The following is a 17573-nucleotide window of genomic DNA, read 5'->3' as shown; positions in this document are numbered from 1 at the left end:
CGACTGCAAATTTTGGCACAGCTCAGTGCCTGCTCATCTGAATTGGGTCGCAAGGAGTTGTTGCTTTGTTTATGTGATCGCGAGTGCTCCGACGGCTGATGATCAGACAGTTAAAGTGAGGGGCAAAGTGAAATGCAAATTCAAAATGATTTCGGCTGAGTCTGGCCTGATTAAATGCCGGCTGCTTGGCAGTTAGCCACTGGATGTCTTCATTCAGCTAAGACTCGGATGAGGCTGGGGAAAGTCATTAGCTGATGTTATTATGCTGTTAAAATTACACCAACAAAGTGGGTTTTTCTAAAGCACAGACATATTGTCATTACTGTGGCACTCTACAGATACAGATTATATTGCCTGTAGACTGTAACAAATAATCATTTTTAGAGATAAGTGATGCATGTTGTGTATCTTTGTCTAAATGATTGTAATGAAAGGCGATCAGGTGTTCATTAAAGCAGCCATTTCGTCAGAACAAAGCATATTTATAATATATTCAGATTTAAAAGACATGAGGCTTGAAGAAGCTTTTAAAAAATAGACACAACCTTTTTCTCACTGCATGACATTACTCAGTCAAAACTATTTTTAGGAGACTAAAGGAGGAACATTTAGGAGATTTTTGTATCAATCTCAGCCAAATTTGAAGTTTACATACACTTGTGTTACAATGACGGTGGTGGCCTTGCTTAAAAGCTTCTTCTTGTTGTTTAACTTACATAACATACAGTGGCATTTTCTTAACATGAAATCAATCTGTTTACAGCTCGATACTCAACTTTACCTGACTTTAATTTACATAACAGCTCTAATCAAAAACACCCCGGCGCTTCTCCTCTGTACTTTGATCTCTTGAATGCACCGTGAGGTCTATAAGTAGCCCACGGAGCTAAATGCTCTGAACTCCACTGGCATAATCAAACATTGCTGTTTGACTTTAAAGTACTGACACATGCAAATGCGGGTACACTAGTACACAGCCAAACAAAGACGCACACACACACACACACACGCACACACATGCACACACACTTCTCTCTACGCACTCTGACAATTCAAAGCATGCATCCATATTCATAGGTCATGCCGACTCCTCTGAATTAGCCTGACAAAAACATCAATGGAGAACACAGAGCAGGGGCTTCATAAAACAAGTATCACCAACAACCTGGAAGCCAAGCTTTGCATTGTACAATATGGCTAAACTGTTTGTGCATTTTCTTAATTGTTATTTAAAGACAATATGGGTCAGTTGCTTACACTACCAAACTGATCACTGGTCAGCTAGGGGAGTTAGTACACAAACTATATCCTGTTATTTATCTGTAAATGGGCAACTTAGAATTACAAAAATAAATCTGCTTAACGTAAACGCCAATTTAGATAAAATTCATGTTTTTCGATAAAATGTTTTTGGATGAGGTGGGATTTTTTTTGTGTACTTTGCAAAACTGCAACGAAAACGCATCACGAGTCATGTCATCAACAAAAGGATGTTTCTGCTGCTGGAAAAGATGAAGACGATAACAGGAAGTGGTAGGAGGATGATGGAGTGGAGTGTTTTTTAATGGCTTATGGCATAAACAAACTCATTTATATGGGATTCTAATTGTGTTTCTTATTAAATGAAAACACAGACATTGCAAATTTATGTTTTTTCGACATTAGCTGAATAGTGACAAAGTTTGGCTCACATTTGTGGGTTGAAAATTTGGGCGTGCTTCGACAAATGTGCAGAGATGACCCACTTTTCTGTGTGACCTCTCTCAAAAACAAAGGTGCCCTTTGAGAAGCTAACGAGACAACTAGGCCGTACCTGAGCCCGTATAGGACAGTCCCGTCTGGGTGAAGGCGAATCATGCGATTTTTGACTGTGACTCCATGAACAAAAGACTTCTTGTCATTGAGGAAGTAGGTGTCTGGGACCCACAGCTGGTCTGCAACCCTGTTGTCCAGAGTCAAGTTCAGTGGGATTCCTATGTAGGCTAGACGCTTGTCCCTCCAGTACTGCTGGAAATACATGGTCAGCGTGTAGTCCTACGGAAGAGAGATAGAAAAAGAACAATTATGAAAACTTTACCAGTTTAATTATATAGGACTAGGCACATATAAACCAGTAGCGTAAATGCAGCCTGGCCCCTCCCTGTGGGAACGCTCTACTCACTATTGTAAAGTACCATAGTGCATTGCACAAAAGGGCAGCATGACTCATCTACCTGCAGCTTTATTGAACACTTTTCTGTGGAAGATTTTCAAAAGTTGCTCCCTCCATTGACTGAATCTTTCTAGTACAAGAACATTGATTCACAAGGCTGAATTGTATGACACCTGAAAGTTCTTTAAATAATTTAAATTTAAATGGACGTTCGCTCGGTCACTTGGACAAATGTGAATTATTCTCAAAAGGCTGATTGTAATGCGTTTTTACAAAATGTCACACTGCTTTTTTTTCTTTGCTTCACACATGGCACCAGTTAACATTTAAAAACTTGTTCTAATGTCAGCAGGAATAAATGCTGTCCACTTCAATAACAAATGAAGGCACAATGCACTGTTAAATAACGCTCTAGCATTGACTTATGAGACATTTGACACTGCAGCAAACACAGTTTGATTCACGGATAAGCCATGCAGCCGTGGGTTTTAAGGACGGTTTGATTTCTGCACCGTCCCTGCAAAGGAGGATTCACTCACCTCAAAATGCCCAAAGCTTGAAAATGAAAGTGAAACTGACAGTTTGGCCTAGTTTTATTTGGCTAATAATTATCTAAACATCATAGAGCATCCAGAGAACACTAAAATGTATTATTACAGACAAATACTTGCTCCTTAATATTGGAGGGGGGAGAAGAAAAAAAAATAAAAAATAGGATATATTTAGAACTTTATGTTTACAAATACACCAGCATAATCGGATTTAATAAAAAATATACATTGCAATTTCAGCAGAAATACAATATGTCTCTGCATTAAAGTATTGTTGTTATACTTATCCCTTTAATTTTCTGTGTATCAAACCAGCATGATCTGGCACTTAAAAAGAGCAAAAAACAAACAGAAAAACAAGACATAAGTCAGCCCTTCCATGAGAATACACATAATCCAACAGTGCGAGGGAATACTTGTGTTTTGTATTAATTGGGTAATATTTGACCAGCACAGAAGCTGCACCAGAGGCCCTGAGCCCTCCCCCCTTCATCCCATTCTACATAATCCAGTTACTCAAGCTAACTCTTCCTCTCTCTCATATCTATTTCTCTCTGTTCGCACCTCTCTTTTTTCCCTCTCTCTCTCTCTCGCCCTCTCTTTCTCTCTCGCTCTCTTTCTCTAGGCAGTGCAATGATCTTCACCATACCCACTGTTGTGTTGAAATGAAACCTGCACCAGGCTGGCACTGCTAAAAGCACACATGTCCCCGTGGTGCCAAACGGAAACCAGAACGAGATTAAAAGCGTCCACTGCAATAAGCGTCGCTTTCCAAAAGACTCATGTGTGACCAAGCTGTTGCATAACTCGAGTAGTTATTTGTCTCTTTGCGCCGCCAGAAACACTGTTTCTAACGCACAACAGGTTTTGCATTTTCATCAGGAGGAGGTCGGAAGAAAATAGAATTCCAAGACAAACTCATGCAAATTCATCCCGAAGTCTGAATTTTTGTTGTTTTATCTATTTTTATTAACTTCATAATCAGTGAATATTTTATCCGCCATGCAGATCAACGGGGAAAGGAAGATCTTAGTCAGCACAGGACACAGATTGGACACTCAGCAGGACAAGGGAAGCTTATTGGCACCAAGCCATGGCTGTACAGTAATAGAACCGTGGCATGTTTGGTCGCCTGCAACCCCCAATCACTCTCGGATTGTAGTCTTCAGAGAGCATGTGGGAGGAAATGTCAGGAATTAATGTGGCAATTACTTTTGTGTACTGCCATTATCTTCCATTACAAATCATCCTTTTCTGCCCTTTCTTGAACAAGGCTCCCACTTTCAAGAGAAAGCTTATTAAATCCATGTAATAGAAGCAAATAGATATTACTGTAAGGCCTGAATGTCTCCAGAAATGTTGATCGGCAGCTGCTGTATCAATGCTTAGCGCACGTTCAAATAATAATAATAAAAAAAGAGTATATTTTCACCATTGAAAACATCTTTAAACCAAAGACACCCTGCTTACGTCATTTCTCAAATCAAACGTTAAAGATGCCTTTTTAAAGTAAAGAACTTTACTCAAGTACTAATGGTTCTTTTGTGCATGTGGTTCTCTCAAAATGTCTCCACCTGAGAACACGCTGGTCAGTAAAATGAAGTGCCTCGGTGCAACATATAAGTGGGAGAGATGACTCATCTACCTGCAGCTTTAGCAAAATTTTTCATGCAAAATTTTCTAAGAATTAATCCCCGAACATTTCTGGCACGGGAGCAATGATTCACAAGGCTGAACTGTGTGACACCTGAAAGCTCATTAAACCACTGACGCTTTTCATTTAAATTCAAATGGACGTTCAATGCACTTTTTATCAAAATGCCAAGCTGCTGTTATTTGTCCTAATTTAGGAACATTTTAGCTGATGGACACTTTTTTTTTTAAAAATGCATGTTCCCCTCTCTAACAAACATTTTGATCAAATACCTTTTATTCTTCTGAGAAAGAAGCAGAATCACACATTTTACTCAACTATTTTAAAAAGCAATGCACAATAACCACCATATAGATATACAGGTAACTGTTAGCTATAGCACAAAAATATCTAAATAAATATCTTTAACAGTTCAAAATGGATGAAAATGACAAACAATTAGAAAACTATGTTAGTCGATATTATTTTACAATTTCTCAGTTTGGTTCAGTTCTTTCAGACAAACAAAGTCTGAGTCTCTACTGGCATATATTAAAAAGCATAAATAACATTTCATTTGTATTTACTACGAGCACAGTAAACTGATGCTGTTAGCACCGATGGAGCTCCACACTGAATACCAGGCTACTTGATGCTGAGCTACCTGCAGCTCTGCTGAAGTCATCAATAAAAGCTTGTAGTCTAAATAAAACTTGTCATCGACATTAGCCGTCCCATGTTTCAGCCATGGGAACAAGACGAACTTGTCTTCTGCAATGACTTGCAACAGAAAGACGCTCGGCTTGTAAATGGATGGCAGCAAACTGAAAACCTCTCGGTCAGTAGCAACAAACGCTCCAGTCCTATTGACAGCGCGAGCCTGCAGAGGGAATTTGCTGTCTGAATCCATCCCATTGAGTTCTTTCCCTCTTTCTTTCCATTACCACTGTAACTTTACCCTCCATCATCCCCTCCAAATGACTGATGCCTTTCACGCTGCCTGGCTTTGACCCTCACTCCCCATCCGCTCCCTCTTCCTCCTTTACGCCCGAGGCTTCCACTCGACGTGTCGGCAGGTGGGCTGCTCGGCAAACACCTCATAGGATCATAAATGATTTAAACAAACAGTGTAGCCTGTGTAAACATGCGGCCAAGAAGTCCTCATCAATGTTGCATGGAGACAATCAAAATGAATTTGAGATGAAGCAAGCACTGCTTTTGCAATACCTGCCCAGGAGTCGGGTGTTTTTCTTTTTGCGTGTTGTTGTTTTTTTTTTTAAAGGAAGTGAGCTCTGGGTTTCAATGAACTAGAACTGAACATCGTAAATTATTGACACCTCGCCCGACTCCCTCTACGCTCTGCTTTAACGCTGCTGTTTGTGCATTAGCATATGTTTTCCGCAATAATAAAGATGGTGACCAGTGGAAGTGATTTCCAGCACGCCTTAATAATTCAATTAACCGTAGGGTATAATCATTTCCATTCAGGGTGTGCGAGAGTTCAGATAAGCAGAGTTTTGGCTGCGAACTGACCCACATTCGGTTTAATCTCTGCCTCTCCACTGCACTGCAAATGGTATGGCAACACAAGCAAAAGCGTCAAGGAAATGTCCCGTTTGTCACATTTGGGAAAGAAGTTTTCGATGAAGAAAAACAACAATGTATACCGACTTCATACTCTACATGAACCCTGATCCGGTAAAGCAGTTTTAGTCATTTCAATGTAATTTGGGAGCGCTCTCTCCCCCCTCGGGATGGCCCTACAGTGGTATATCACCGCAGTGCGGGGGAATCCCTCAATGATTTCCTGCACCCCTCCTTCCGCGGATATAACATAGCAAAAATAGCAGCTTCCCTTATAGAGAGCACACACAAGGATTTGATTGAAATGACTTTTTCCCATTAAATGACAGCGTCCGCCTTCGATACGTCTGATACCTTTGTGATGTTTTACCTCATAAATACGAAATAGAGGAGAAAGAAATAAAGTAGAAATGTTCCCTCATATGCTATTCAGAATACATATTGTTTTTTATTGCCTATTAGTAAATTATGACTGATTCAGTCTGCAATATATGACATTAGATGAATGATGTTTAGTATTACAAGTATAACCTGATTGGTAGTTGAACAGCAAAAGGCTTTTAGTTCCACAAAAAGGGCAAAATCTCAAATTTTAGTCTCGATACAATGGCTAAGCATAAAGCTTTAAACCGTTTTATACATTTCCTTGATATTTGGTAGAATTACTTTTAAAACTAAAACTTGGATAAAAGACAAGCTTCCCACTATCACTTGCTTGAATCTTACCCCAGTCTGAGTTGGGTTAATCAGAGATCAGGACCAATCTGTCGTCCTTTTGCCACTTGTTGCTAATGTACACTAGAGGTTGTAGTCCATGTGGAAAACCCTGTAACTTCCTGGCTCACGTCCTGGGATGTTGCCTGAATACTTACATTTAAAGTTATTTTCCTCATGATGCCATCTATTTGTGTTGTGCACATTAAAGTATAAAAGTATCAAAAAAAAACAATAAGTATTCTGAAACACTTTAACTTCGACCTGTATTCCCTATTTCAGTGTTAGAATGTATCTTTTCTCCCAAGCGTTCCCTGTGACCTTCCTGTTGTCCTTCCTTTTGGAGTTACTTCTTTCCGTCTCTTTGTCATTGTATTCTAGCTTTCACTCTTTCTTGTGTCTATTTTCCTCCCTCTCCCTTAGGTCCTCTCTTGCGCCCTTACTTATTTTCTTGCATTTATCCATCCATTCGGTTTCATTTCTGTCCCATCTCCATTCCATTCTTTGAGTCCTTCCATCCTTTCATTCCTTGTCAGCTTCCTTTTGCCTTCATGTCCTTATTCCTTTCTTTTTTCCCTACCTTGTCATTCCATCCTATTTCCTTCCTTATTTTCTTTCTTTCCTGCCTGTATAGCGTCCTCCTTTCTGCCCTCTTTCTCTTTACCTATTCAATATTTAAATCAGTTTTTGTTAACTTTTGTATTTTTTGTACAAAATGAAGATAAAAGACTAAGAAGTCCAGAAGGTTGAATCTGGAAAAGTCTAGAATTTCCTCACATGTATTCTAGCCTTGTGACCTGAATCAAAGATTGGGTACAAGAGAACAACATTGCTAAAGAAAGCTTGTTTGGTGATTACTAAAACCGCGGCAACGCCAAGATATCATTCACACTTGTTCCCCAACTTGCAGCTATTCAACCAAGACCTAATAGGTTGTGAAGCAGATAGCGGACACTTCATCCAGCAACCATTACATCAACCTTTTAATAAATGCTAGAACACAGTGTTCCTGTTGTTGATAGCAGTGAAGTTTTTACTGCTTTCATCCATTAGAATAGGTGGAATCTTTCTGTCTGAAGACCTTTGGAATAAGCGCTCATGAATCAAATTTATTAGACCGTTTTATTTATTACCCATCTGCTTGAGTGGCACCAATGAAGGGAATAAGGCTGGCTCCTATGGACTGTACATCTCCCAAGCCTGCAGTGTGTCAAAGGTGTACGCAACTCTGAGCATGGCTTCGATCGCAAGGGGATCGTATCTTTGGAAACCCCCATACCCCTTCACCTCAAATCATGTGTTCTGTCATTTGGCTGGCACTATAAGCCAAGAAGAGCTCTCTTTGCTCACTCTAAATCTTAGTGATCATCACTTCAACCCACAGCATGCTTTCTCCTGAGGCCAATTACATTCCATCAGCCAGGAAGCCGGATGCAGGATAAAAGACAGGGGGTATATTAAGCTGGAGAGAAAAAGTTATGCTCCTGCTGCATAGCTGGAAGAGCTATATGGGATAATTAGGATAACACAGTTATTGCTTTGGCAACATCTGAATCCAAGATGTACTTTCTGCGGACTCGGCCTTACATCAGGTATTTAAGACCGAACCGTAACGCCAGCTCAAATCGCTTCCATGTCGTTCAGAAGGAATCTGAAATCGGGGAGCAGATATTTACGTAAGAGACAGGTTTTTCGTGGTACTGGTGCAAGATCCGAAAAAAGTAAGCAAAGGAGCAGGAACATTTGGAGATGGAAAGATGGAGATCTTTTCACCTCTCCAAAATGACAGCCTTTTTTTTTTTTTTCTTCTTCTTCTTCTTTTCGACACCCACACGCAGCCGTGGGTGTACAGATGACTGGCTTGCTCAGCCTGTTACTGTGACTACATTTACTGTGCACGCTCTGACCGTTTCTCTCTGCGCTCTACCTTTTGTCGAGCTGAAACTTCGTTTCCCGAGGCCGAATTTCCTAAAAAGACCTCCATAAAGTCTAAATATTGGCTGAAGAAAAGGGATTTTGGACAAAGTTCCTTCTAAGATTATGACTGAACACTTCAAATGTTGTCAACACCCACAAATGTGAATGTGTTCATTTGGATCTAAAGTGAAAGACCAATATGGTAAAGCAGAATTATGAGACATTATAAATTAGTTAGTGGGATATTAATGCTTCTTACCGCAACAAAGATTCACACCTGGGAGTGAGTGTGTTGGTACTGAACACACACCTACACACAGTGCCCTTATTTTTAACCCTCATTTCCTTAATAAAGGTGTTGGAAACCAATTAAACGGAGACATGCACTGTTATTTCATTTTTATCTTCACTTTAAGGTTAAGCTAAGGAATAAAAGCTAAAGAGGAAAGGCTTAAGTTGAAGAATAAAACAGTAATTTACTGATTGATTTGTTTTTGTTTTAGTTACAGTTGTCAGCCCAAGTTTTAATACGGTGCTAACAACTGAAACATTTTCAAGGGACTTCCCATTTCCTACGCTCTGCCTTTGCGCAGTCTTTCCCTCGCTCTGATCTTGTCCTAGCATGCGTTTCTCATCAAGCGAGGCCTGCAGAACACCACAAGCAAACCTCAGAGGTAATTAATAAGCCTTTCTCAGACATTTTAGCATCTGCTTGTGCAGGAGCTCACTCTCTGCCAACGCGTTGGAGCTCACTACGTCGACCTGCCCTGCCAGGTGGAGTTTTTTGTTTGTTTGTTTGTGGGCGAGCCAGATGCCATCTTTCAAGCTTTCGATCAGCAGCCTCTCTTCGCTGGGCTCTTCTCTCATGTTTTACTCGCACCTTCCATCTCTCCGCAAGTTTTCTGCTTTAAATAAACTCTAACTCGTCTACCCCTTCGTCATTTTCCCCATCAGGTTTGCCAGTGTGACATATACTGTATTTGAATCTGAAAAATCAAACTGCTGCAACAAAAGACGGTTCAGTTAAATTGTGTGGACTTAGGTGAATGAGTGAAGTGCAATCCTTTGTAAGTCAGAGGATAATCAGGGACAACAAATGTAAATCAGATCTGAAGTTATTGGTAGCATCAGTAATAATCCACCCCAGAAATATTTAAAATATGTCTCAGATGCTCCTTGTTATCCTGTTTAAACAATGAAAAAGAAGAGGTCCTAACACACATCCTTGCTGCCTCTCTACATCAGTTTTAATGCTAAAATAACGCCTTACTCCAGGAAATTAGAAGCCTTTGGACTTCTTTTAAATCATATACCGACTGTGTGACACATCAATCCAACAAACTCAGACTGAATTCATGGATTTTCAGGATGTCTGAAGAGAACATAGTGATAAAATGGAGCTAAAGTGGAAGTTCAAACTGGAAGACTCCACCCCTCCGTTCGCCCATCGACGTCATGCTCATCTTCGACCTCAGCACTGGACCTCACCCAGCACGTTAAATCAGCAATCAGGCTCTGCATAAAGGATCCACATCCAAGCCGTCAGCTGCTTCCCAGCTGCGTTCAACCCACCACCGCCCCTTCTCCACCCACATCCTTCAGCTCTCTAGGACAGCACCCTTTCCTGACCACCACCACCAGTGTCGGGCCCCGGGGGAGAGCATCCCTAATCAGTTATCGGGATGTTCATCGAGTTCACATCAAATCTCAGCTCAAATTAGCTGCCGGGGTCCGAGCGCCAAAGAACTGTTATTCATTCCTGTCATTAAATATTTTAATTGTTCCTCTTTTTGTTCGTCTGAGTCTTTCCAGATTGAACTGGAGTTTTGGTAACTGGACACACTTTTTCTACCTCCTCTCATATCTTATCCTTGGAGCAAACCCAACACAAATCTCCAGCAGAGCTATTTTAATCAGGATGTAGTGAGTGGTGCAGTCTTAAAAACAATGGGAAGTTGTATGTTTTTGGATTGTTTTCCTTCAGCACTGAGGAATCTCTGCTTTCTTGTCCAACAAACACCCAAACTCCAAGCCTTATTTCAGCACAGCCAGCAGTCTGTGCAAATAAACTTTAATCTTTTTGGACCGGTTTTTCATTATGTCTGCAGATTTGCTCACTAAATTAGTGAAGATGAAATGTTTTCTGAGTTCTTGAAGACTTGTCAGAAGTGGGGGGGGGTTGTTGTTTTTTTCTACGGGAGAAAATGCAAATCACAGCATTAATGTGCAGTTTAGCACTGATCAAAGGTTGACACAAAAGCATTGATTCTCTTGCTTCTCTTTGGAGCAAGCATCCCCAAGATAGAACAACAGACAGCTCCAACACTGGATCAGTACCATCCACCAAATGTCAAACGCTGAAAACAACAAACAGCTTGTTGTGAGCTTCAACACTGGAGAACGGCCATGGATTGTCCATTTAGCTAGCACAGATGCAGAGCTGCACATGTGCTGTCCCTGTGTGAATCGGTGGCAATGAGACACGGACCTAATTAATTAGCAGTTTAAGTGTGATCTCGACTCTGATTCCCTGGTTGATCAGTGGCTTTCATCTGCTCTGCAGAGAGTAGACTGCTTGGCCCACCAGCTCCTGTTAGCAGCGCTCCCATACTGTCAAATCCCGCTGCGCCCTTTTCTGACGCTTAGCTCCCCCTTATCAAAAAGAACAACTCTGTAAGAGCATAAACACAAAGAATAAAAGGAAAACAGACAAACTTTTGTCTGATAGAAAAAAAAGTGTTCAATTAAAATATTAATACTTTAAAGGAAGTGTAAACAAAGTAAATAAATACATATTTTGATTGATCAATTAAATCAATAAATAAACAAAGTTATATGTTTTTGATGAAGGAGTCAAGAAACATGAATAAATATTTCTATCTATGACATATGTAATTATGATCTAAATATTTTCAGGAAAGCATTTATTATGCTAATTAAAATATGCAAAAAAGACAAATGACAAAAATATAAAGTCATTCTCGAGAAAAAAAAACTCAACAGTCTGCTTTTATTTTACATTGCAGGTGAATATCGCTGTGTTTTTTTGCTTACAGTTCCTCTCAATCAAGTTAGGTTAACTTCATATATTCTTATTTCCTACGTTCTTGAGCTCCATGCAGCTCTTTGAGTGTAATTGAACACAAATGATTAAACTCTGCATGATTACACTGAGATATCACTTATTTCATCTGAGCACCACAGCCTGTTAAAAATATAGGAGGCAAAAAATAACCAAACCTTCCCTACACTAACTTTTTAAAAACTTTAACTTAGAAATGTAATGATTTTTTTTTTACATTAAAAAAAAGAAAGTTTAGTTGAACTTTTGGAGGAGCATTAAAGTCTAAAAGTTTAATACCTGCGTTCGGCCTTTGATTTTTATTTTTATTTATTTTTTATTAATTAACAGCAACATCTCAGTGTCAGACTGTCTGCTTTGTTTTCTTTGTGGTTAGAATGTGAACACTGAAGACGTCATGCAGCGGGAAGCAGAGTCTTTTTAAGTCTTCAGCAAGACCTACATCTGCCTGATGGGTGTCAAAGAGTCAACGGGAGGTGCATTTAAAATTAAACTGAGCAGACACCTCTCCTATTTTTACTCAAGTGCTTAACTAGAGACTATATGACCCCGTGATAATGTTTTTTTATTATTATTTTAGCTGTAATTGGATTAGGGGTTATAAGTGAAGAAACCATGAATTATATTTTAACGGAGAAAATCTGGCTTTCAGTTCACCTGTGAAAAGCTAAAATAAGGAATCCTTAGAGGTGGCCTAGCCAAAGTACTGACTTGAGATGCTGTGCTCCTAACAGTAGATGCCATCGTGGAGAAAATAATAGAGAAGGAATCTTAGTATTTCCTAAGAGTTGTTTACTTTTATATGGAAATGTTGTTTCATTGTATGTTATTTACCCATAGATACAATCAAAACAAACGTGTGTGTCTACTGCTAGCTGGGGAAATGGCTTGTCCTATTTTTGTTTACATCTGATGAAGAAGGAAGTTGCACATTTGTGTTTTTAAGTACACTGCTGTAGAGATGTAAATAAATATTCATGTCAAAAGGTTTTCCTGGTTTTTATAGCCCGAAACAAGAAAAATGATTTCATTCTCAAAATAAGACCAATTAAGTCAAACCTTTGTTGCCTTCTGCTCTCAGTGGTCATGATTTGGGTTCAGTACTACTCTACAAATCCTCAAGCACATCTCCCAGCCTTCGTATTTTAGCAAACAATAGCAACTTTTCATGAATAGAGGCCAATTTTTTAAAATTATGTCAAAAAGGAAAGCACTCCATCGCAAACGCATTTATGGAGTTTCTATGAGGAATATGTGCCCAGAAAGCCAACAAAAGCTGCACCAATCATTAACTAAAGCCAGGAGTCACCTGGTGAACTAATCATTGAGTCACTGGTATTGATCAGAAACCTGCCCACACACAAACACACATATCTCCTCCCTCCCAAAGGATCACTCTCTAATTCATTACAGGGAAGCGGAAGAGCAGGACTGTCGTCCTGATGCGATGTGAGCTGTTTTTGACGTCACCAGCTCCAACCTATTTTGAGGTTTCAAATTGTCACAGATTCAAAACTGCTGCAAAATGCAGTTCTTGTGATTTAAAGTCTCTTTAAAAGCAGGCAGATGTTTCCTGCTGTGCAGAAACAAATGTGGCAATCCCATCAACTTGTAGCATTTGCGCTCAAAGTTAGCACACCGACTCATTTAAATTTTACACCATTTTGTGTTACTTGCTTTGTGGTAGCTTAATGGTACTTTGAAATATCCTGAACATTGTTTCTTTACAGTCCTACAGTTAGCATATTAGCTGATTAAAGCAGGATGGTAAACAGACTTAGCTTCCCAACCGCAGCTTTAAAGTAGCTTTAAATCTGGGTTTTGTTTTCCCCTAACTGTTTGCAACATTGGTATAACTTGATAGACTCAGCCAGCGCTTTTCCTACGATCAACTGTCTTTGACAAGTCTTTGTTGTGAGAAAAGCTCAGCAGCTCGGCGGCCATCAGCTCTAATGAAAGTCATGATGGCAGCACCTGTGCAGGCAGCGGCCCGTGAAAGCTGTCAGAGCAGAGGTGTTGATGTGGAACCAGAGATTTGTAGTTAAAAATAAAAAGGCAACATCTATAACTCAGCTCGGCGCCTGAGCCTTAAAAATCTCTCTTTTATTTTATTTTTGCTCCTGCAAAGAACAGGAAGAAGCGTAGCCACTGGCAGATCATTTCCAACTGCAATTTGGGTCATCATCAGCTGATATTTTAAGATACAATAGCCTCAAGTTACTTTTCTTGCATGCGGGTGCACGTGTCGACATGGTAAGAGGAAGGGGGGGTGGGGGGGTGCAGGGTAAAGTGGGGAGCATTTAGCTCATGAATTAACTAATCCAATCTGAGCTCTATGATAGCTGTCTGCTCTGAGGTGCCTCCGGGGAGGACAGTGTTACGGTAACAGCCGAGGTTAACAAGCAGAGCTGTGAATTCTTCTGCATCAAAAAGATCTGAATGGAGAGCTCTTGGAGTGTATCGATTGTGAGAGCATGGCTGCAGCTTTAATCTTGTCTCTAAAGTGAGTCTTCTGTCTGAGGATTGTTGGAAGCAATAATGCTGCTGCTGCTGCTGCTGCTTCTCTCTCCTGCCAACGTTCCAGATAAAGAAACACCAAAAACCCACATGACCGTATTATGTGTTGGGGAGGGGGGCCCAGTGGAGGAAGCAGGACTGCATGGTCAGTATAGAGAGACAAAAGTGCCACAATTTAATTTAAAAAAAAAACAACTAAGTTAATAAATACTTATTTGTACATGACCTAAGAAATAATTCAAGTAATGACGACTGGAAATGAAATTTTTTTTTTCGCTGCTAAGAAATTCTGTTACAAAGTCCACTTCAGATCAATTAAACTGACTAGTGTTGACCCCCAGCCCACACATCAGTTAAAAGAAATAACATGGACATATCGGCCCCAACACTGTAAGGTAACCTGACCCACCTAAACTGTCACCACTAGTGGTGCTGATGATTTCTAACCTTTTTCTACCCATTTTTATGTCTTTTCAGATTCAGTAGTTCTGCACTTAACTTTTTTTCATTACAACATGATGACTAGGGGAACTTTTCATACTTTAATTAAAATAAAATGTCTTTACTTTTATTGTGAGAAAACATGGTTTTATTACTCTATAACTCTATAACAAATTTACCTCTAAAAGGAGGTAAATTTGTCAGAGGTCATAAACTGTGATATATCAGGGGAGTGAACTCGCCCGAAATTAGGGATCAGAACCAAAATAAATGAAAAAGTCTAATACATTTCAAATAAAATTAATATCCACTTATGTTTGTACAAAATGCAAGTAGAAACGATATTAAATGGGAACAAGTAGGTACAGAAATGTCAACGTTTTAATGACCATTATGTCTTCCCAACAGAACTAATACACTTGCATAAAGCAGCAGCACCTCTGTGACCCAGTTGCTGGTAACACAGAGATGATGCAGCACTGGCAGAATATCCCAGAGGAGGATGAGAAATGGAAATTGTAAAAGAGATGTCAATTTTTCAAGCAGTACCAATAAAGCCATGGCTAATACTAATTAGATCAGGGGTCACCAACTCCAGTCTTCAAGGGCTACCATCCTGCAACTTTTATATTCACCTCTGCTCCAAAATGTCTGAATTTCCTCACCAGCATTCATTCCTCTCTGCAATAGGCTGGAAATGAGCAGTTTATTTGATCCAGGTGTGTTTGAGCAGAGACACATCTAAAAGTTGCAGGACGGTAGCCCTCGAGGACTGGAGTTGGTGACCCCTGAATTAGATGCTTGTATAATGTTTGAAATGTGTTGCTCATCAAGCTAACTTTCTAATTTTAACTGATTGATGACAAGTTGAATGAATATTTTTATTATTCATTAATTTTTTTTTACTTTGGCAGTTCTAGACCCCCATACATTTTAGACAAACGCTAAATAAACTCACCATGTTTAACCCTGACACCACATTTAGCCTCATGCAAATTGTTAAAACAAATTAGTTTAATTAATTTCAGTTGAAATTTGAAATCTTTTGATTTTTTTTATTGAATTTTAGCAGTTCTAGAACCCCATACTTTAGACAAACACCATGTTTACCCCTGACACCACATTTAGCCTCATGCAAATTGTTTGAAGAAATTTCACTTGAAGTTACACATTTAACATTTTTTGACTGTTTAGTTAATGAATTATGGCAGTACTGCACCTCCATAGAATGTGCTAAAAACACATAAAAATCAACTCACCATGTTGACTTCTGACACCATGTCTATGCTGGCCACATCTATACTCATGCCGACTGCAACTGGGGGGCCTGGAAGAGGTTAAACAGTGTTGTGTACCTGACCACCTTAGTGCGAATGGCGCCAAAACAGCGCGCCAATGAGTGACCATGACGGGCCGTGTACCTCCAAAGTCCGGTCTCAGTCGGATGTCGTACCCCTTCAGTAGTTTATCCACCGTTTCCTTCACGATGGACATGTTGCCCGGTTCGTTGACGCTGAAACGACAGCGGAGGAATGAGAGGACGCACCACCCAATGGCTGCTGTGCCAATTAACCTGAGCAATAACCTTGACTTGTTGGGCGCAGAAACAAAACAAGAAGAAGAAGAAAAAAAAAAAGAGCACTCACCTTTTTGCGCAGCACACAATCGCCCCAATAACCAGCGCGGACAAGACGCGAAATTGACGAACCTTCGGCAGAGCAAACATCTTCCTTCTCCCCTCTAATTTGATTTGTTACCTGCTATAATTAGTGATATTCTTTACCCCCTGGTGTTTACAGACACACCTCCTACGCCGCAATCAACAGTCTTTTCGCACGCAAATCCATGGAAGACTCCCCCCTCGCACAAAAAAAAAAATAATAATACACCAGCAGAAAGTCGACTGAGACGCGGAAAAAGTCTGCTGCAGACGGAGTCAGATGTGGAATGTGGGTTGACATCGCCTCCCTCGGCGGGATTGTTGGGCTTCGCCTGGGTGTTATTATTATTTTTTCCTTTTTTTTTTTATTTGCCCATGTCTAAATGTGCGAGAGGCTCTTAAATTGAGAAGCTGGAGCGCATATTGATGAGGGATGCTGCTGCTGCTGCTGCTGCTGCTGCTGGTTGTGGCACTAGGCTTGTTCAAACGAGAGACGAAGCTCAACACTTAACACACTGTAAAAAATGTCCACGACCTGCAATCAAGATCAAGTCCAAGCATAAAATATTATATGTAAGCAAAATGTTCAAATCGTTTTCATTAATACATTTAAATGGTATAGCGCATCATTTCTTACGATTTGTGACAACACACAGAGGCTGCTGTTAAAACTGTTAGCAAATGGTTTTTGAAATAAAAGGTAGATATTAAATATTAATGAGACAAAATAGTTTTAGTTTGACGAGTTCAAGCATTTTAAATTGTGTCCCCCGGTCTAAACAAAAACTTTGAAACAGCCCTTTAGTTTTGCATTGGTAAACTGGAATATGGCTATTTTAGCACCATTAACAGCTAGCAACAAGCTAATAATAGTATTCCCACAGTACTTATACATAGTTTATAATTTGTCTGTTACTATCAGCAAGACCACAGCCCCTAATGTTGGCTTTCCAAACTGGACAGTCAGAAGTTCTTTACTTGTCCCAACCACAAAATCCAATATGGCTGCCATGACTGTAAAGGGTAGCAATCCATAAAGTAATTAGCTGTTTATTTGTATTTCAAAATGTTTGTATTTCATTAAATTAGACATATGCAAAATGCTAAAAGATAAATCCTTAGGAAATATGTTGCTCCAGTATCTTGTTTTGAGAAAAGTAGTTAGCCTGGTTGCTAAACACACCAGTTGGCAAATCCCACCACTTGACCAACTTGCAACTGGGATACAAGTAGGATAACAAAGATTCAACTTCAATCTGCTAAATTAAATGGAATGACGCATCATAAACAAGGCAGCAATTTTGGATTACAAGGTGGAGGCT

The 17573-nt window shown here is 39.8% G+C and overlaps 1 protein-coding gene across 4 annotated transcripts in view; it reads right to left on the bottom strand.

Moving 5' to 3' along the window:
- LOC103476088 (gamma-aminobutyric acid receptor subunit beta-3-like) overlaps positions 1-17573 on the bottom strand; it is a 57174-nt gene that overhangs the window by 22350 nt on the left and 17251 nt on the right. For 2 of the 4 annotated variants that reach the window (XM_008428186.2, XM_008428194.2), the window contains exons 1-4: positions 16238-16947; positions 16013-16104; positions 15851-15918; positions 1814-2034 (exon numbers count right to left, since the gene is read on the bottom strand). In XM_008428186.2, coding sequence (XP_008426408.1) covers positions 1814-2034; positions 15851-15918; positions 16013-16104; positions 16238-16317 — 461 coding nt within the window. In that variant the 5' untranslated portion in view covers positions 16318-16947. Of the gene's footprint in view, positions 1-1813; positions 2035-15850; positions 15919-16012; positions 16105-16237; positions 16948-17573 lie in introns of those variants that run through there. The other 2 variants (XM_008428176.2, XM_008428167.2) reach the window with 1 other exon arrangement.

The sequence above is a fragment of the Poecilia reticulata genome, linkage group LG2 (genome assembly GCF_000633615.1).
Source record: "Poecilia reticulata strain Guanapo linkage group LG2, Guppy_female_1.0+MT, whole genome shotgun sequence".
In the NCBI taxonomy this organism is placed as follows: domain Eukaryota; kingdom Metazoa; phylum Chordata; class Actinopteri; order Cyprinodontiformes; family Poeciliidae; genus Poecilia; species Poecilia reticulata.
This window is presented reverse-complemented; position numbering and strand designations above follow the sequence as displayed.